Raw genomic sequence first — 20,564 nt, forward strand, 5'->3', positions numbered from 1 at the left:
GAAGGGAGGGAGGGTGCTTGTGGACTGACTTTGGTACAGCTAATAGAAGAGTGGGTTTCATTTTATTAACACAATGAAAATAAAATCACACAGGATCACAGAATGGTAGGGGTTGGGAGTGATCTCTGGAGGTCATCCCAGGGAGTCCAACCCCTCTGCCAAGGCAGGCTCATCTAGGGAAGGTCACAGAGGAACACATCCAGGTGAGTTTGGAATCTCTCCAGAGATGGAGACTCCACCACCTCTCTGGGCAGCCTGCTCCAGGGCTCTGGCACCCTTTAATTAGAGAAGTTGCTCCTCATGTTTAGGTGGAAGTTGTTTCATGATGACCTGCTGAAAAACTAGTTTCTTCTTAAAGAGGAAACTTGTTCTTCTTAAAAGTTGATTAGAGAATGTGGTACTGTTTTTTCTGGTGCTCTCTACAACTCCCTGAAGGGAGGTTGTAGCCAGGTGGGGGCTGGTCTCTTCTCCCAGGCAACCAGCACCAGAACAAGAGGACACAGTCTCAAGCTGCACCAGGGGAGGTTTAGGCTGGAGGTTAGGAAGAAATTCTACACAGAGAGAGTGATTGCCCATTAGAATGTGCTGCCCAGGGAGGTGGTGGAGTCACCATCACTGGAGGGGTTTAGGAGGAGACTTGATAGGGTGCTTGGTTGCATGGTTTAGTTGATTAGGTGGTGTTGGATAATAGGTCAGACACAATGGTCTTGAAGGTCTCTTCCAACCTGGTCTGGTCTGTTCTGTCCTATTCTATTCTCTACTCTATTCTTCTGTTCATTTGCTCTGCTGGTAGCAAAACCTGCTGATATCTTTTTATGGCTTCTGTTTTTGGTTTTTTTTTCCCTACTGATCTGCTCAATCACCTGCATATTGCAGGCTGAGATGACCAAAAGCAGATCTCTTTTAAACACATACCTCAAAAGAATGGGGAACTTCAGACACAGACCGTCAACCAGATGGCTAAGCCCGTTTTCTCCAAAGGGAAAACTCTGACAGGATCAAATCTTGATTTCACTCCCACTCTCTTGCTGTCTGGTGGCAAAGTTCAAGACAAATTCAACTTCATGCATAGCTTTGTCTGCTCCTTCATGTTTTTTTTCTTTTCTTAACCTGGCACTCACTTTGGGTTTCTTTGTCCAAGCAAACTGAACCTGGAGAGGCCTCTTAGCACTCCGTGGCCACACCTTAGCATGCGGTGAAAATGAGCAATGCAAGAAACAGTATCGCAGTATCACTAAGGTTGGAAGAGACCTCGAGGATCATCGAGTCCAACCTGTCACCACAGACCTCATGACTAGACCATGGCACCAAGTGCCATGTCCAATCTCCTTTTGAACACCTCCAGGGACGGTGACTCCACCACCTCCCTGGGCAGCACATTCCAATGACCAATGACTCTCTCGGTGAAGAACTTTCTCCTCGCCTCGAGTCTAAACCTCCCCTGGCACAGCTTGAGACTGTGTCCCCTTGTTCTGGTGCCTGGGAGAAGAGACCAACCCCCCTTCCTGGCTACAACCACCTTTCAGGTAGTTGTAGAGGGCAATGAAGTCTCCCCTGAGCCTCCTCTTCTCCAGGCTAAGCAACCCCAGCTCCCTCAGCCTCTCCTCACAGGGCTGTGCTCAAGGCCTCTCCCCAGCCTTGTTGCCCTTCTCTGGACACGTTCAAGTGTCTCAATGTCCTTCTTAAACTGAGGGGCCCAGAACGGTTGAAGCTTTGAGATGTCAGGTGGAATTCCTGGAACTGCAAGGATGAAAACCCTGCCAATCTCAGAACATATGATAGGAGATAACTGAAATCTCATTTTATATATTTTTTTGAGGCTGTTTTAAAGGTAACTCTTTAAGTAGGGCAATGATGTAGCTCCTGCATTTCAGCCAAGCTTCCCAAATGTTTCTTGGATTTGAGTGAAATAAATAGAGGATTCTTAGATTGCTCTACTTCAAAGGCAAAATTTAGTGGGGTTTAGGGAATTTGTCTCTGCTAAGAGGATCCCAGGCAATGAGCACCAAAACAAGAGGACCCAGTCTCAAGCTGCACCAGGGGAGGTTTAGTCTGGATGTTAGGAAGAAATTCTTCACAGAAAGAGAGATTGGCCGTTGGAACGTGCTGCCCAGGGAGGTGGTGGAGTCACCATCACTGGAAGTATTTAGAAAGAGACTGGATGGGGTGCTTGGTGCCACGGTTTAGTTGATTGGATGCTGTTGGGTGATAGGTTGTTCTCGATGATCTCAAAGGTCTTTTCCAACCTGGTTAATTCCATTCTATTGAGTTGAGAATAATGGAATTGTAGAATGTTAGGGGTTGGAAGGGACCTCTAGAGATCATCAAGTCCAAACTGCCTGCCAAAGCAGGATCACCTAGGACAGGTCACACAGGAACACATCCAGGTGGGGGTTGGAAGTTGCTAGAGAATCAGACTCCCCGACATCTCTGGATACCATCACAGTCAAGAAGTTTCTCCTCATGTTGAAGTGGAACCTCCTGTATTGTAGCTTGCAGCTGTTGTTCCTTGTCCTATCACTGGGTACCATTGGAAAGAGCCTGGCACTTTCATCTTGATACCCACCCCTCAGATACAGATAGGCATTGATCAGACCCCCTCTCGGCCTTCTCTTCTCCAGACTAAACAGCCCCAGGGGTCTCAGTCTCTGTTCACAGGAAAGATGTTCAAGTCCCCCAGTCATCCTTGTAGCTCTCCATTAGAGTCCCTCCTGTAGATCCCTGGCTCTCTTGAATTGGGGAGCCCAGAACTAGTCCTTTATAGATCACTCTCTCTTTGGTTTACCATGTAGATTCTGATAATGTTTGTGCCACAACAAAGTGAAGAGAAGGGTGCAAGCTGGTCCATGAAAGGGCAGTAGTTTGTCCTTGTGAATATGATAGGGCTTGGTCTTGCCAAGGAGCTCTGCCTTCCATTTGTTTCAGCTGCTTGCTTAATTTAGCAGAGCTGGCCACCAGCTCATAACTCGGCTCTCCTGCTCAAACAGCTATTTCCTACTGGCATCAGTGCCAGCTGCTGCAGCACCAGTAAAACATAGCTGTTTGTAGAAACAAGAGCTTTATGGAAAATGGTTGTTCTTAGGCTGTGCATGGACTGTCTGAAAGTGTCTCTTGCCTGTTGACCATAGGGGAGGCTGGAGGAGCTCACAGCTCTCTCTTGAGAATGATGTCAGGTACTTCATCCTGTACTTTTCTGTCTCTTCTTCTATCTTCCTCATACTTATCTCTCCTAAATCCTGTTATTTTTGACAGCCATAGTTTTCCTACTTCAATACAAGTCATGTTGCCTACTTCTAGCATTCCCAGGATCACACAGTAGTAGGAGTTGGAAGAGACCTCTGGAGATCATCCAGTCCAGCCCCTCTGCCGGAGCAGGATCACTTAGGGCAGGTCACACAGGAGCATGCCCAGGTGGGGTTTAAAGTCTCCAGAAATGGAGAGTCAACCACCTCTCTGAGGAGCCTGGTCCAGTGCTTTGCCAGCTTCAAAGTAAAGAAGTTCATTCTTGTGTTCAGGTGGATCTTCCTATGTTCATGTTTATGCCCATTGCCTGCTGTCCTGTCACAAGGGACAACTGAGAAGAGTCTGGCCCCATCTTCCTGACACCCACCCCTCAAATATTTGCGTTTCCCCTCTTCCACAGATTTTGATCTCTCTCTTGCTTTTATTGCCCCAAGTCAAATTTGCAGTCCTAATTTTCTCCTTGTTCCTTTGCATCTGCTGCCACCCCTTGCCCAGCCCTTCCCAGCTCTTTGTGAAGTCCCATGATCATTTAAATCCAGTTTTCTTCCATTTCTCTTCCTCGTGTCCTTTGGTAGCTCACTGGAGCTGCTTGGAACCCAAAATGAGTGGCATTACAGATGTGGTAGGGCAGGTGACTTTCTTTAGCTCCAACCTTTCGAAGGTTTCCTGGCATGCTTGAAATTTGAAGAGAGGTGGAGTCATGCTCGAAAGAAAAATGTATATATAGGAGGTTATATCAGAGTTGAGGCTGTTCTGATCACCAGCTTCTACCAGAAACTTGTGGCTGGTTTTCACAGGGAAAATAAAAGTCATAAACAAACCAACCCCAAACAAAACAAATGAACCAACAAAACCCCTAAGAAGAATAAAAAAAAGCAGGTTAGGAATCAGATTTCCATTTCTACAATGCAAGAATAAATTCATTTCCCCTCTGCTTTTCCCTTTCATTGCTGGGATTTTTTTGTGTGGATGGAAGCCTAGAGATAGTCTTGGCCAGTCAGTGCCTGGTTCATAGCTTCATAGGTTGGATGGGGTTGGAAGGGGCCTTGAAGGTTGTTTAGTCCCAACCCCTCTGCCATGGCAGAGACACCTTCCACTGGACCAGGTTCCTCAAGGCCTCATCCAGCCTGGCCTTGAACACCCCAGGGAGGGCACATCCACAACCTCCCTGGGCAGCTTGTTCTACTGTCTTACCATCCTTACTGTAAAGAATTTCTTCCTAGTATCCAGTCTAAATCTGCTCTCTTCTGGCTTGAATACATTCCTTCTCGTTCTGTCACCACACTCCTTGTACAAAGTCCCTCCCCAGCTTTCCTGTAGGTCCTCTTCAGGTAGTGGAAGGCTGCTCTAAGGTCTCCCCAGAGCCTTCTCTTTTCCAGGCTGAACAGCCCCAACTCTCTCAGCCTGTCCCCGTAGGGGAGGTGCTCCAGCCCTGTGATTGTCTTTGTGGCTGCCCTCTGAACCTGCTCCAACAGTTTCATATCCTTCTTATGCTGACTTAGTTGTCTTAAAAGCTAGTGGTGGTTCTGCCTTCTTGGCTTCCAATTTGACATCTCCACGTAGATGTGGCTCAGCCTGCTCCTGGCATCAGCTTTTCCTCTTTGCCTCCTCTCTGTCACTTCTGAGGATGCTGTTTCACATTACACTGCAGTCAGCAGAGCTGAGGGCTGCAGCTCTGGAGCTGGATGCTGCACAGGAAGTGGGACCGTGGCCAGGTCTCTCCATAACTTCTTTTGTGTCAGAGTGGAGTGGGAGTTCCCTTTTGCTGATGCCCTGTGGGGGGGTATTGGATTCTGTGCCATGTGAAACCTGCTCTGTCCTTCACCTGTGCAGATGGCACAGATGGGTGTCAGCTGAAAGTGGCATTATCCACAGGGGAATTTAATGTTAAAGACTGAGTCCTTGTAAGCATTGCATCCAGGACACCTAAACCAATGATGCACATGAAAGCTGCTTAGTGCAGGGGCATTGGACTAGATGACCTCTAGAGATTCCTTCCAACACAGTGCATTTTATGATTCTATGAGTGAGTCCAGAGGAGGGCCACTAAGATAGTGCAAGGGCTGGAACTCCTCTGTTGTGCCAGGGGAAGTTTAGGCTCAAGGTGAGGAGAAAGTTCTTCCCAGAGAGAGTTGCTAACCATTGGAATGTGCTGCCCAGGGAGGTGGTGGAGTCACTGTCCCTAGAGGTGTTCAAGAGGGGATTGGATGTGGCAGTTGGTGCCATGGTCTAGTCATGAGGTCTGTGGTGATGGGTTGGACTTGATGATCTTTGAGGTCTCTTCCAACCTTGGTGATACTGTGACAGGCTGAGGAAGATGAGGTTGTTCAGCCTGGAGACGAGAATATTCCAGGGCAACCTTATAGCTGCCTTGCAATACCTGAAGGTATCCTGCAGGAAGGCTGGGGAGGGACTATTTGTCTAGCAATAGGACAAGGGGGAATGGTTTGAAGCTAAGGGAGAGTAGGTTTAGACTGGATCTTAGGAAGAAGTATGTGAGTGGTGACACTGTGGAATGGGTTGCCCAGGGAGGTTGTGCATACCTCCTCCATCCTGTGATCCTGTGGTGATGAAACTGATGGGAAGGGCAGTTGCACTCAGTAGCTGCTGTGGAGTTTGCAAGTTCTGGGCCAATGATATCAATACCCGTTTCTCTTTCCAGGTGCAGATCTTGCCTTTCCTGCTTCCATCCATGACAACGTAGTTTGCAGCAAAACATTTCAGATCCTTTACAAAAATGAGGAAGTCTCTGTCAACGACGTGATGATTTTCAAAATCAAGATGCTGTTAGATGAGAGGAAGGTAAGCTGCCATTCACCTTGGCTAGACTCAGATTCTCAAATCTTCATGATGTACAGTTTGGTTTAATAGGAATTAGAGACCTGAAAAGGTTTCATGCATGTGCAATCTCTTTATAGATTGAAGAGTCTCTGAACGAAATGAATTTTCTGCTGACGTTAGATCTACACTTCACGGACACAGACTGCTCGTAAGTTTAAATGCAGAGGCTTTCCACTGAAGTATGGAAGATTTCAAGTGTAACAGATTTCCGTTGCAACCTAGAAGATTTCAATCTGAATCTAGAGGATTTCAATTGAAATCTGGAAGATTTCAACTTTAATGTAGCAGATTTCAATTTAAGGCTGGCGGGTTCCGCTGTGCGTGTGGCAGGTTCCGCTGTGCGTGTGGCGGGTTTCAGTTTAGATGTGGAGGATTTCAACCTAAATGTGGAAGATTTTGCTTTCAACATAGCTTGTATGAAAGCAACAATATATGTAAACTTGTTACACTGATTGAATGTGTTATTGTGATCATTTGAGGCTGTGCCTTTAAGGACAAACAGTGCTGGGACACTCTGGCTTAATGTTTTTGGTACTAGAACAAAAACATTCTGATATTCTAAACGAATTTCATTGGTGAATAGATAAAATGCAACTTTAAACTGTAGAGCAGTTGGAATTTTTTCTTTTTCCTCAGTTCAGTTTGGTTTGGGAGTTGGGGGAGTTTGGGTTTCAGCCTGTTCTCCCTGCCTGCTTCTCTGCGAACTGCTGGAGTTGGCCTTCAGATAAGCAAACACTAATCCTGCATGGGCTTTTGAAGCTTACTAACAACTCTGTTCCTTAATAACTTGCCTTTCTCTCTCTAACCCCTTTTTGGGGAAAAAAGGGAGGTAGGGGGGGAGAGAGGGCGTTACAGGTAGGGGATCCCTCCTGGGGGAGGGATTTTTGTTGTGTTATGTCTCTTTGCTGTGTATTTCTGTGTATATATTGTAAATGCCTGTATATATTGTGTTATATATAACCTGCTTTCCATATATGCTTGTAAATATATAGCTTTGCTCCTTCGACTGGGCTAGCTGTGGTTTCTTACTCTGTGGAGGAGGGAGAGCTAAGCCCTCTCTCAACCTACCACAGTTATACATAGATGTGACATGTTCATCTTGTATACACCTGAAGCTAGAACAGAATTCCAGTGCTGCTCTGTTAAGATTTCATAACTGATTTATCTCTTTCTGAGGGGTTTTGAACTACCTTTTTTTTTTTTTCCCCCTGAAGGAGATGCTGTTGCACTCTGAAATGCAGACCTAAGCTAAACTGCTTAGTGATTAATGTTGCACATTCAACAATGCTCATTCTAATTGTAAAGTTGGTTTGGTTTTCATTCGTTTCTAGGCCGGATGACCTGAGCACACTACAGCCAATTAGTAGCCGAACATTAAAGTTGCACTTTAACTTACGCCGGGGCCTTCACCATTACGTCAATGTCATGTTTGATTACTTCCACCTCTCTGTCATATCGGTTATAGTCCATGCTTCTTTGGTTGCTCTGCATCAGCCACTGATAAGGTAATCTCCTGTTAATAAAATGCAGATAAATTCTCGAGTGTCTGGGTGGAAATGTTCTAGAGTTAAGAGTCTCAGTACCACAGGGTGGTAGGGGTTGGAAGGGACCTTTGGAGATCGTTGAGTCATAGAATCAATAAGGTTGGAAAAGACCTCAAAGGTCATCAAGTCCAACCTGTCACCCAACACCTCATGACTACTAAACCATGGCACCAAATGCCACGTCCAATCCCTTTTTGAACACCCCCAGGGATGGGGACTCCACCACCTCCCTGGGCAGCACATTCCAATGGCTAACAACTATCTCTGTGAAGAACTTCCTCCTTACCTCAAACCTAAGCTTCCTCTGGCACAGTTTGAGACTGTGTCCTCTTGTGCTGGTTGCCTGGGAGAAGAGACTAACCCCAATCTAGCTACAACCTCCCTTCAGGTAGTTGTAGAGCGCAAGAAGGTCTCCCCTGAGCCTCCTCTTCTCCAGGCTAAGCAACCCCAGCTCCCTCAGTCTCTCCTCACAGGGCTGTGCTCCAGACCTCTCCCCAGCCTCGTTGCCCTTCTCTGGACATGTTCAAGAGTCTCAATGCCCTTCTTAAATTGAGGGGCCCAACTCCCCTGCTGAAGCAGGTTCTCCTAGATCAATGTTGGCTTACACTGTCATTTGCTCCCTCACTAAACTAAATTCACAGATTGTGTTTCTGCTGACAGTCTTTGTGGCGAGGCATGCCGATACACAATCTTTACTTTGCAACAGGGAACCATAGAATGGTGGAGGTTAGAAGGGATATTTCTCACAGAATGCCAGTTTGGAAGGGACCCCAAGGATCATCTGGTCCAACCTTTCTAGGTGACAGTCTAGTTAAAATGAGCTGGCCCAGCACCCTGTTCAAGCTGAGTCTTCAAAATGCCCCATGTAGGGGAATCCACTGCTTCCCCTGGGAGATATTCCCATGTCTGACTGTTCTCCTCTTGAGATCCTCTATTCTAACCTCCCCTGCTAGAGCAGGATTGCCCTGGTTGCACAGGAACTCATCCTGTGACCACTGCTGGCTCATGGGGAGTTTGTCACCAAATGACACCCCCAAGGCCTTCTCCTCCAGACTGCTCTCAAGCCACTGCTTGCCCAGCCTGGATTTGTGCTGATGGATCTTTGAAAACCAAAAGGTAACTCCAAAGTTGCCTTTTATATTTTTATCTCCACAGAATGATAGGTCATAGGCTGGACTTGATGATCTCAGAGGTCTTTTCCAGCCTCAATAATTCTGTGATCCCTGGCTGGATGAGGCTTTGGACACCCTGATATAGGGGGAGGTGTCCCTGCCTAGATAATCTTTAAGGTCTCTTCCAACTCAAGTTGTTCTATGATTTATCTCTACAGCTTAAACTTCCAGGAATATTGTTTAAATGAGGTGAGGTTTGCACTAGAAATAATGAGGAGAAGCTTGCACAGTCTCCTGGCACTGAGTCTGCTGTCTTTCGCAGTGAGAGATGGCAGTAGAACAGCTGAGGATAATGCTTCAGAAAGGGCCATGAAGACAATCAGAGGACTGGAGCTCTTGTCCTGTGGGGACAGGTTGAGGGAGCTGGGGCTTTTCAGCCTGAAGGAGAGAAGGCTCCAGGGAGACCTAGAGGCCTTCTAGGAACTGAAGTGGGGCCTACAAGAAAACTGGGGAGGGAATTTAGAAAAGCTTGTAAAGATAGAATGAGGGGGAGTGGATTGAAGCTTGAGGAGGGGAGATAAAGGCTGGAGATTAGGAAGGAATTCTTTCCAGTGAGGGTGGTGAAACACTGGAACAGGTTGCCCAGGGAGGCTGTGTGGAGGTGTTCAAGGCCAGGTTGGATGAGGCCTTGAGCAACCTGGCCTAGTGGAAGGTACCCTTGACAGGGAGGCTGGAACTAGATGATCTTTAAGGTCCCTTCCAACCCAAACCATGCTATGAATCTATGAATTCCTTAGATTTCTGCAACTAGCTGGAGACATGCTTTGAAGAGAACTGCTGGAGAAGCACCTCTGCCTTAGCACAGCACTAGAGTTAACTGAGGTATCTGGGCCAGCAGAGGGGTTTTAAGAGGGCAGCCCGCCATGCTAGGAACTTCCAGGATCTTACTGAGCATCTTTCCTTCTCCTACTTCTGAACAATCAAGATGTTATTATGCCTGCAGTATTTGTGTGATGTGTGTAGGTTCAAGTGATCATTTGTGCTTCCTGCAGTTTCCCTCGCCCAGTGAAGAACACGTGGTTGAACAGGAACGCACCAGCACAAAACAGGGACTCCGTGATTCCTTCTCTTGAAAGCGTGGTCTTTGGCAATAACTACACAAAACAGTTATCAGCTGATGTAAGAATCTTATCAGTTTAATATTTAATTGGGTTTTTTTTGGTTGGCTTTTTATTTTTTATTTTTTTTTCCAGAAATATTATTTGATTAAAAAATTAACTTTGTTAGTGCTGAGAAATGAGAAACATTGTTCCCAAAAGGCTGTGTTACAGACTTCAGGAACACACAGGTGGAAAGTTTACAGTGCTAAGTGCTTGGAAAGTTTACAGTGCTAAGTGCTTAACCACCTTTTTTAATATATTGTAATCCATGGAAAATTGCAAACAGTAGGGATGAGGTTTGTGAGAAGAGCAGCTGGGTTCACTGCCTTTGTGGTTATTCTGCTAACACTTCATTTATTGTGCAGAATTAAAATGTGCCTCTTCCCTCTTCCCTTCCCTCCTTTCCCCCCCTCTTCCCTTCCCTCCTTTCCCCCCCTCTTCCCTTCCCTCCTTTCCCCCCCTCTTCCCTTCCCTCCTTTCCCCCCCTCTTCCCTTCCCTCCTTTCCCCCCCTCTTCCCTTCCCTCCTTTCCCCCCCTCTTCCCTTCCCTCCTTTCCCCCCCTCTTCCCTTCCCTCCTTTCCCCCCCTCGTCCCTTCCCTCCTTTTCCCCCCCCTCTGCCCGTGCCTGCTGTCCCCCCCTCTTCCCTTCCCTCCTTTCCCCCCCCTCGTCCCTTCCCTCCTCTTCCCTTCCCTCCTTTTCCCCCCCTCTTCCCTTCCCTCCTTTTCCCCCCCTCTTCCCTTCCCTCCTTTTCCCCCCCTCTTCCCTTCCCTCCTTTTCCCCCCCTCTTCCCTTCCCTCCTTTTCCCCCCCTCTTCCCTTCCCTCCTTTTCCCCCCCTCTTCCCTTCCCTCCTTTTCCCCCCCTCTTCCCTTCCCTCCTTTTCCCCCCCTCTTCCCTTCCCTCCTTTTCCCCCCCTCTTCCCTTCCCTCCTTTTCCCCCCCTCTTCCCTTCCCTCCTTTTCCCCCCCTCTTCCCTTCCCTCCTTTTCCCCCCCTCTTCCCTTCCCTCCTTTTCCCCCCCTCTTCCCTTCCCTCCTTTTCCCCCCCTCTTCCCTTCCCTCCTTTTCCCCCCCTCTTCCCTTCCCTCCTTTTCCCCCCCCCTTCCCTTCCCTCCTTTTCCCCCCCCCCTCTTCCCTTCCCTCCTTTTCCCCCCCCTCTTCCCTTCCCTCCTTTTCCCCCCCCTCTTCCCTTCCCTCCTTTTCCCCCCCCCTCTTCCCTTCCCTCCTTTCCCCCCCCTCTTCCCTTCCCTCCTTTTCCCCCCCCTCTTCCCTTCCCTCCTTTTCCCCCCCTCTTCCCTTCCCTCCTTTCCCCCCCTCTTCCCTTCCCTCCTTTCCCCCCCTCTTCCCTTCCCTCCTTTCCCCCCCTCTTCCCTTCCCTCCTTTCCCCCCCTCTTCCCTTCCCTCCTTTCCCCCCCTCTTCCCTTCCCTCCTTTCCCCCCCCTCTTCCCTTCCCTCCTTTCCCCCCCTCTTCCCTTCCCTCCTTTCCCCCCCTCTTCCCTTCCTTTCCTTCTTTCCTTACCTTGTTGGTTTTTTTTAGGGTTGCAGTTTTGTTGTTTCAGAGTCTTTCCTCAGCCATGCCTATAATTTCCACTACACCCTCTGTGCCAGCCTGCTGCTTGCTTTCAAAGGCTTACACAGCTATTTCATCATGGTGACAAAGGAGCTCCCCTCTTCTCACCGGATTGAACTGGGTATGTTGAATTTACTGCAATATTTCACTTTCTTGTCAATATCTATTAACCCCACCCTTCTCCTACACTAAACTGGCATGGATTTCATACCTCTTGTGCATCTACAGTCTTTTTTACTTCAGCTGGAATAATAACTCAAAGAAACTAAATAAGTACTGTCACAACAGTAATAAAATAAGGAAAGAACAGCTTGAATCTAGGCAAACACATACATTTTTTTTTAATTGGTCTTAATTTGCCCTGCTGCTTCAAATCACTTTTCAGTGGCGAGAGAGAGAAAGTAATAACCCAGGCAGCATGCTGCAGTTGTTTGTTTGTTGTAAGGAAACATTGTATGTTTATATAACTATTGGAACTCTGCAAGCTTTGATTTGAGAAGGATATTACAATGGAACCTTGTCTGAAAAAGGAAAGAAAAAAAAAGACCTACAGGAAGAAATTGCTGCTTGCTCAGTTTGGAGTGTAACTTTTCAAACAGGCCTAAGACTTGGGGAAAGCTGTGAAGAGACAGAACTGCTTCTCAAAAGATGGGTAGTCAAAATATGCTTTCAGAGGAGGTGTTTCATAGAGTGGTCTGAGTTGGGAGGGACCTTAAAAATCATCCGGTTCCAATCCCCCTGCCATGGGCAGGGACACCTCCCACCAGCCCAGCTTGCTCAAGGCCTCATCCAGCCTGGCCTTGACAGGGAGCGGGCAGCCACAACCTCCCTGGGCAACCTGTTCCAGTGTCTCACCACCCTCACTGTAAAAAGTTCCTTCTTTATCTTCAGTCTAAATCTCTCCTCAAGCTTCCATCCATTCCCCTTCATGCTATCACTACAAGCCCTTGTCAAAAGTCCCTTCTCAGCTTTCTTGTAGGCCCCACATCAGGTACTGGAAGGCCGCTATAAGGTCTCTCTCCTCTCCGCTCTCTCCCCAGAGCCTTTTCTTCCTTTAGTAAAGTTAAAATGAAACTCCCAAAGGATGGTCTCGTAGAACAAAATTGAAATCCTGTGCCAGTGAAGGCTTCTAGGAGCTACAGTTGATAAAACCAAACTGCTTAAACATGACATGAAATGTAATGTATGGAAGATGTGCAGTACATTTCCCTCAGAGAGCCTGGCCCCAGCTTGTGAACTAGGAGAGTGGTGGGAGTGAAAAAGGAAACTACATTTTCATTATAAAGGACAACTTGGACTTTTTCCTCCTCAAATATATCTTGATAGTCTTGTAAAATTCCATTTAAATTCAAAAAGTAGGTATTTGGGAATTTACATCTATCATAGGCAAGGTTTATTGATTTATTATTTTTTTTCCCTTATTGTTTCATTTTATTGGTGTCAAAGCTAAGAACTGTGAGACAGTAAGGTTGGAAATTGAGTTATGAAAGCTATTTGATAAGGTGATGTGGTCAGGTAGTGATTCAGACCAAGTTTCACATAGATACTGCAAAATACAAAGCTTTTTTTTAAGTAATAGCATAGCTTGTTTGGGGTTTTATTTTGAGGGAGAGAATGCAGTACAGAAAAATATCAGAAACTGAGGCTTTTTCTTTATAGAAGCAGAAATACTGCTGTAGTTGTGATGAAAAGAACATTTGTGTGTCATTTATCTTAATGAAGATATAGAGGGGAACACTGCATGAAAGAAATGACTCAACTCCTAGTCTTCCTTTTAAGGGCAAGATATGATTTTTCCTAAATAGATAGGCTTGAGCCTTGATAATCTTGACACTTCAATGTCAGTGTCCTATCTGAAGGACATTCAATTCCCCTAAAGCATTCCTGGAAAATCCATATATCATAGGAGGAAGCTGTCCACTGAGTTACACAGTTCATAGATCAATAGAATAGGTTGGAAGGGACGTTAAAGATCATCCAGTTCCAACCCCGCTGCCATAGGCAGGGACACGTCCCACTAGATCAGGTTGCTCAAGGCCTTATCCAAACTGGCTTTCAACACCTCCAGAGAGAGGACATCCACAGCTTCCCTGGGCAACCTGTTCCAGTGTCTCACCACCCTCACTGTCAAGAATTTCTTCTTCCATTCTAATCTGCCCTCCTCAATCTTCAATCCATTCCCTCTCATTCTGTTACTGCAAGCCCTTGTAAAAAGTCCCTTCCCAGCTTTCTTCTAGGCACCCTTCAGGTACTGGAAGGCTGCTGTAAGGTCTTCATGGAGCATTCTCTTCTCCAGCATGAACAGCCCCAACTCTCTCAGCCTGTCCCCATAGGGGAGGTTCTCCATCCCTCTGATCATGTTGTGGTGTCCTCTGAATCCACTCCAACAGTTCCATGTCCCTCTTATTCTGGGGGCAGCAGAACTGGACACAGTCGTCCAGGTGGTGGTTGTATCTTTCAAACCTCATTGAAGTCACCAAAACCATTTTGAGACGTTTCAGTGGAACTTGAGTAAGACTTTTTGTCATTTCTGTGGGGAATTTTGCTTGCCTTTAGAAGAGAAGCCTGAAGAGAAATGGCCAAAACAAATCTCTGAGGAGAAAATGATTATTAACATTGACCATTCATTGTACATATTCAGCTGATGCTTTGTTTCCTGTGGGGTTGTTTTTTCCTTATGTATTTTTTTTAAAGCCTTTGCTGATATAATGACTTTGTTTTCTTATTTCTAAACTTCCATTTGTTTTCCTTCATTTATTTCAGTTATTTTGTGCATACATTGTTTGGGGACCATAGATATAACACATAGGACTAACAATGCAATTATTAATGATGCTACTGTTGCTCACCTCTTGCTAATGCCTGCCATTAACACTAATATCTCTGAAATCCATTAACAAGTTGTGTTTCTGTGATGTCTGGAAAGAGACTGAAGCCCTCAGGACCTCACAAAACACACAGCTGCATTGGGTTTTAATTTCTACTTAGGAATTCCATAGGTTTTAAATTTTTATTCAGGAACTGCATTGGTTTTTTTTTTTAATTATTATTGAAGAGTTGCATTGATTTTGAATTTTTATCTAGAAATTGAACTCGGTTTGGATTTTTATTTAGGCATTGCATTCAGGTTTTACTTCTTGTTTAGACCATTGCCTGGATTTTGAATTTTTATCTAGAAATTGCATTCAGTTTGGATTTTTTATTTAGGAGTTGCATTGATTTTGAATTTTTATTTAGGAATTGCATTCAGGTTTTAGTTCTTGTTCAGAAATTGCAATGAGTTTGAATTTTTAGCTAGGAGTTGCATTGTGCATTTTTAGATAGGAGGTGCATTGATTTTGAATTTCTATTCAGGAATTTGCATTCAGGTTTTAGTTCTTGTTCAGAAATTGCTGTGGTTTTGGGCTTTTTAGCCAGGGAAGGGGCCTGGGGGTTTTGGCTTTTTAGCCAGGGAGGGGGCCTGGGGGTTTTGGCTTTTTAGCCAGGGAGGGGGCCTGGGGGTTTTGGCTTTTTAGCCAGGGAGGGGGCCTGGGGGTTTTGGCTTTTTAGCCAGGGAGGGGGCCTGGGGGTTTTGGCTTTTTAGCCAGGGAGGGGGCCTGGGGGGTTTGGCTTTTTAGCCAGGGAGGGGGCCTGGGGGGTTTGGCTTTTTAGCCAGGGAGGGGGCCTGGGGGGTTTGGCTTTTTAGCCAGGAGTTGCATTCAGGTTTTAGTTCTTGTTTAGAAATTGCCTTGATTGTGCATTTTTATGTAGGAATTGCATTGATTTTTTTGAATTTTTAGCTAGAAATTGCATTCAGTGTTAATTTGTTTTTAGGAATTGCATTCAGGTTTTACTTCTTGTTTAGAAATTGCATTGATTTTGAATCTTTATTTAGGAGTTGCATTGATTGTGCATTTTTATGTAGGAGTTGCCTGGATTTTGGATTTTTATCTAGCAATTGCATTCAGTTTTAATTTTTATTCAGGAATTGCTTTCAGGTTTTACTTCTTCTTCAGACATTGCATAGATTTTGAATTTTTACCTAGGAGTTGCATTGATTGTGCCTTTTTATTTAGGAGTTGCATTGATTTGTATGCAGAAACTGGCTTCAGTTTCAATTTTTATTGAGGGCCTGCCTTGATTTTTAATTTTTATTCAGAAATTGCATTAACTTTGAATTTCTCTTTTGAATTTGCATTCAGCTTTAATGTTTAGGAGCTGCATTGATTTTTATTTTTTTATTATGGGATGGCATTGATTTTTGATATTTTTTTTTAACTTTCTATTTAGAAATTGCTTTCAGTTTTACTTTTTATTTGGGGATTGCCTTGGATTTTGCATCCTTAGACACTGCCCTGATTTTTTTTAATTGTCACTTAGAAATTGCTTTGGTTTCTTCACTTTTTCAAAGCCACTTCACTGTTATGTAGTGGATATTTTATGTCTGAAGTTTAGGTGAGCTTTGAGAAGAGAATCTCAAATCCCTTTTAAATCCCAGCAGCAGCCTTTTTGGGGTGGTTTTTTTTTTTGTTCCACAATAAATACCTCCTTCATTTTGTTTCCCCTGTTTGCTATTGCTCTGTCAGACAATTTTAAGCCAGGACAGTGGCTTTGCAGAAGCATGTGCAGACAAATGCTGGATTCATGAAGTGTAAATGAAGCTCTTACTGGTTTCAGGGCATAAAAAGAGCCCTGCTTTAATGTGTCTCACGAGTCATACCTCACCTAGAAACTACAGTAAAATTCTATGCTTTCGTGGTCTAACTGCACTATTTGCTAGGCTAGCCATAAGCTCTTTTTACTAACTATAAAGGCAAATGATAAATCAGAGATGAAAAAGTAAAAGCAAGGAGTGTAGTAACTAGTCATGTGTGTGCAATCCCTGTAACTAGCCAAGGCCAGCATGCAGGTCCTTTATGAACGCCTTCTCAGAAGAAAATATCCACGACCCCAGAGAGACGCCTACCTAGGTACGTTTGCAAAGCAGGTGATATAACCCCTCAGATTCTTATTAATCATATCAAATCTCTTCTGCTTAAATCATATTAAAATATGCCTTTGTGTTGTAAACAGGAGCACTGTTTTCCCTCTGCAGCTGTAGCGAATGGGTGCTGAACTCTGGTACACTGTCTGCAGAATTGAGTTACTTGTTTGTAGGCTAAATATATTAGATACTATTTCTGGGCTAAAGACAGATACTAAAATGAGAAATGATGACTGCTTTTTGGTTCAATGTTGGTCTGCTTTCCTGAACAGCTGAAGATTTCAGTCAGTTGTCACCATGTAAGCAAAATAGCTAAAAAAATGTAGCTTCATAGATTCATAAAGTGGTTGGGGTTGGAAGGGATCTTAAAGATCATCCAGTTCCAAACTTCCTGCTATGGGCAGGGACACCTCCCACTTCACCAGGTTGCTCAAGGCCTGATCCAACCTGGCCTTGAATAGCTCCAGGGAGGGGCCATCCACCACCTCCCTGGGCAACCTGTTCCAGTGTCTCACCACCCTTCCTGTAATTTAATTTAATTCCTCACAAGCTCAACTAGATGAATGCCTTTACTTCCTGAGAAATCTTTCAGGTGGTGTCTTATATCTCAAGGCATGATTCTTCCAAACACAACACAAGACATACTCAAAGATAAAGACTCTTCCAAACATGACACAAGACATACTCAAAGCTTAAGATGAATTTGTCCTTCTCTAAGTAGTTAATATTCCCTTTGAAACGTGTCCTGATGCTGGACAAAAGATGCCAGTGGTGCACAAAGCAGTTTGTGATGGGATAATGATAAAATGGCAGTGTAGTCTCACAGTAGGTCACCAGCTTGATCATCTCTTAACTGCACTTTGGTTTTGTTTTAGAAATAAAACAAAACTATTTGTAGCAGAGCCAGCAAAGCTGCATCAGATGTTTGCTGAGTTGAACATCACTGCTGTAGAATGTTAGTATTTCACTTCCTTTTGTCTTGTGTTGTCTCTCTTCTGTCTTTTTGATATAACATTGTAGTTTGGGATTTCCCATGATGCTGGAAAATGAGAGTTTGAAATGTTGTTCAAAGGCTGTTCTCACTTGCAGGGTGACAAACAAGAGAGGTTAAATAAAGAACAGCTTTATTTGAATAAAATAGACAATTAGAGGTCATAGACAATTAGAATTCCTCAAACAATTAAACAGTGGTACTTAAATTCCTGGAGCTTGCAAATCAGGTAAAAAACCTACCTGTGTTGTGTCTCAGAAGTAATTTTTCACTCAATGTACAATTTGTGTGGCAACACACCAAAAGTTGTATCATATCTTAAGCTGGATTCATAATGAACTATCAGAATAATTACCAAGTAGTAGTTAGCTAACAGAGGGGTAGGTAGCTTTGAAAAACATTGCTAAGCTTGCTTCTGAGAACTTCATGCACTTCTGCAATTTGCATGATGTCTCAGAACTTGGTGTTGTGTGAGCTCATTGGCTTGCCATGAAGTCTCTAACCCTGAGCATAATGGCTGCAATTAGTTGAAGATCCACGTGGACTGCCCACATTTAGGTGGTGTCATTCCAAGACAAGTTGACTAAATGTGCTGTTGCCATTCTGGAAAGCTTTATTCATTATCTGTATCCTAAATTTATTGTAGCAGGTTTCAAGGTGTGGTTTGTTGGTGCATGTTTCCATGACACTGTGTAGGTTTCTTCCTTAATACTGTGTTGCAAAAATGAATTGAAGGGTAAATAGTTGTTTGGAGACAATTGTAGGGTTTGGGTTGGAAGGGATCTTAAAGATCATCTGGTTCCAATCCCCCTACCATGGGCAGGGACACACCTCCCACTAGCCCAGGTTGCTCAACATCCAAAACTAGATGCTTTTTATTCACTACTGAAGATACAGCACTTCCCTTGTAAACTGTAGAGGGAAATCAAATCACAGTACCAAATTATTCTGTAATTGAGCAGATCCTTTAAGCAGAGCAGGAATGGTTAGCAAGGAGAAATGCCTTAGATGAAGGAATAGATCTGTTTTCTTCACAACTAAATCATTCAAGTTTCAGATCCAGTTGAAGCTGCCACACCATAGAAATTTGATTTGCTCTTAAACATTGAGAGAAAGGCTGATTAAAGAACAGCTTTGTTGGACTAAAATAGAATTTCTCAGACAATTTAAAGAGTGGCATTTATACTTGTGGAGCTTGTAAATCAGGTGAATGACCTGCCTGTAGAAAAATGGCGCTGGAAAAAGGCATCTCTGGAAAAATCTGAGGCAGAAGAGGAGCTGTGTTACTTCGGTTGTAAATGATGACATTGCTGCTGCCTGGATGACAAATAGATAAGAGATTGTCTCAATAGATAATTTCCAGCTGTAGAATCTAAATTACAGTATTTTCAAGCATAATTGTGAATGGAAAATTGGTAGCCTTGACAAGGTATCATGGTAAGTGATCATGATACTCAGTTGCAACCCATTTTTGAACGGCTCATGTTCTGTCCTCAATCTCAGAAGTGGCCAAGAAATTCTTTTAATGGGAGCCGATGATTTGCTTGATTGAAAGCCAACTGTGGCACCTAGGGTGGCTGCAGGTTTTATCTGTGGGGTGTAAAATGGGTTTGTGGGGCACTTGGGTTTTACTCTGTACGTTTTTTCAATGGCTCTATCCTCTCATCTTGCAGAAAAAATAGATGTAGAAGTTCGGCTTGCAGAATTGTGTGAAGAAGTGAAGGTACCATTTTATCTCTTGCTTTTTTGTTTTTCATGTGACATAGCCAGAAAAGTAGAGTAGGCTAATTTCATCTGCAACTTGGGAATGAGCAGTTTGGTGCAGTGATAATATTGACTGAGTTTCAGAATCACAGAATTGTCAGGGTTGGAAGGGACCTCAAAGATCAGCCAGTTTCAACCCTCCTGCCGTGGCCAGGGACACTTCACACTACGGCAGGTTGCTCATAGCTACATCCAGCCTGGCCTTCAAAACCTCCAGGGATGAGGCTTCCACCATCTCCCTGGGAAACTTGTTCCAGTGTCTCACCACCTTCATGCTGATGAACTTCTTCCTAACATCTGATCTGAACTTACCCACTTCTAGTTTTGTTCCATTCCCCTCAGTCCTCTCATTACCTGGCACACTAAAAAGTCCCTCCCCAGCTTTCTTGTAGCCCCCTTCAGATACTGGAAGGCCACAATTAGGTCTCCCTGGAGCCTTCTCTTCTCCAGACTGAACAGCCCCAACTCTCTCAGTCTTTCCTCACAGGAGAGTGTCTCTAGCCCTCTGCTCATCCTCCTGATTTGAAGCTGAGGGAGAACAGGGTTAGAGTGCATCTTTGGAAGAACTTCTTCAGTATGAAGGTGGTGAAACTCTGGAATAGGCTGCCCCAGGGATGCTGTGATTGCCTCTTCCCTGGAAGTGTTCAAGGCCAGATTGGATGAGGCCTTGAGCATCTGAGTCTAGTTGAGAGGCATCCCTGCCTGTGGAGGGGAGGTTGGAGTAGATGATCTCTGAGGTCCTTTCCAACCTGAGCCATTCTGTGATTCTATGAAATTGCTCAACTGTCTCCTACCCTTCCCTACTGACCTAGTGGCTTTGGCATGTCAGTAGTAGCCTGGAAGCTAAAGATTGTAGAAAGGTGCATTGCATGTAATAAAAATCACACTTAATTCTCTGCATTTATAATTTTGAGATGTTTGAGAGTATCAAATAACAAAGGTAGAAGATCAAACAGTAGTAAGTTGCACAAAATGAGATTCTCCCAAGTGATCCTCTCATCTGGAAGGATTCATCTTGATGCTGTCTCCTCCCTACATTAAGGAAGCATCTGTCTACTTCAGATATCTTGGATTTGTTTCCTCAGTTCTCCCCTCAGTCACAGCTAGCCCCAGCTGAGTAGCTAAACTCAGTGGTCACAGCATAGTTTCAAGCAGAGGTTTTACAGCTTTTTTGGAATGCTGTCCATGCTTTGTTGCAGACTGGGCCATCTGCCTAGCTGTTGGAGAACAGGAGCCTGACCTTCCTTGCTGTAGTAGTAGCTAACTGCAAGGACCTGGCTTTGAAAGGGAATGAGTTGTATCACCAGAGGTAGAGCCAGCAGTTAGCTCTCTGTAGGCAGCTAATGATCTTACATAATTATATATAAAAGCCAACAGCATT

At 44.7% G+C, this 20,564-nt stretch overlaps 1 protein-coding gene across 1 annotated transcript in view; it reads left to right on the plus strand.

The window, feature by feature from the left end:
- Positions 1 to 20,564, plus strand: part of FAM135A (family with sequence similarity 135 member A) — an 81,234-nt gene that overhangs the window by 27,383 nt on the left and 33,287 nt on the right. The window contains exons 3-9 of the mRNA XM_054169661.1: positions 5,906 to 6,045; positions 6,162 to 6,232; positions 7,416 to 7,589; positions 9,793 to 9,919; positions 11,433 to 11,586; positions 16,337 to 16,414; positions 19,093 to 19,142. Coding sequence (XP_054025636.1) covers positions 5,906 to 6,045; positions 6,162 to 6,232; positions 7,416 to 7,589; positions 9,793 to 9,919; positions 11,433 to 11,586; positions 16,337 to 16,414; positions 19,093 to 19,142 — 794 coding nt within the window. The remainder of the gene's footprint in view (positions 1 to 5,905; positions 6,046 to 6,161; positions 6,233 to 7,415; positions 7,590 to 9,792; positions 9,920 to 11,432; positions 11,587 to 16,336; positions 16,415 to 19,092; positions 19,143 to 20,564) is intronic.

Source organism: Dryobates pubescens, chromosome 2 (assembly GCF_014839835.1).
Source record: "Dryobates pubescens isolate bDryPub1 chromosome 2, bDryPub1.pri, whole genome shotgun sequence".
Classification (NCBI taxonomy): domain Eukaryota; kingdom Metazoa; phylum Chordata; class Aves; order Piciformes; family Picidae; genus Dryobates; species Dryobates pubescens.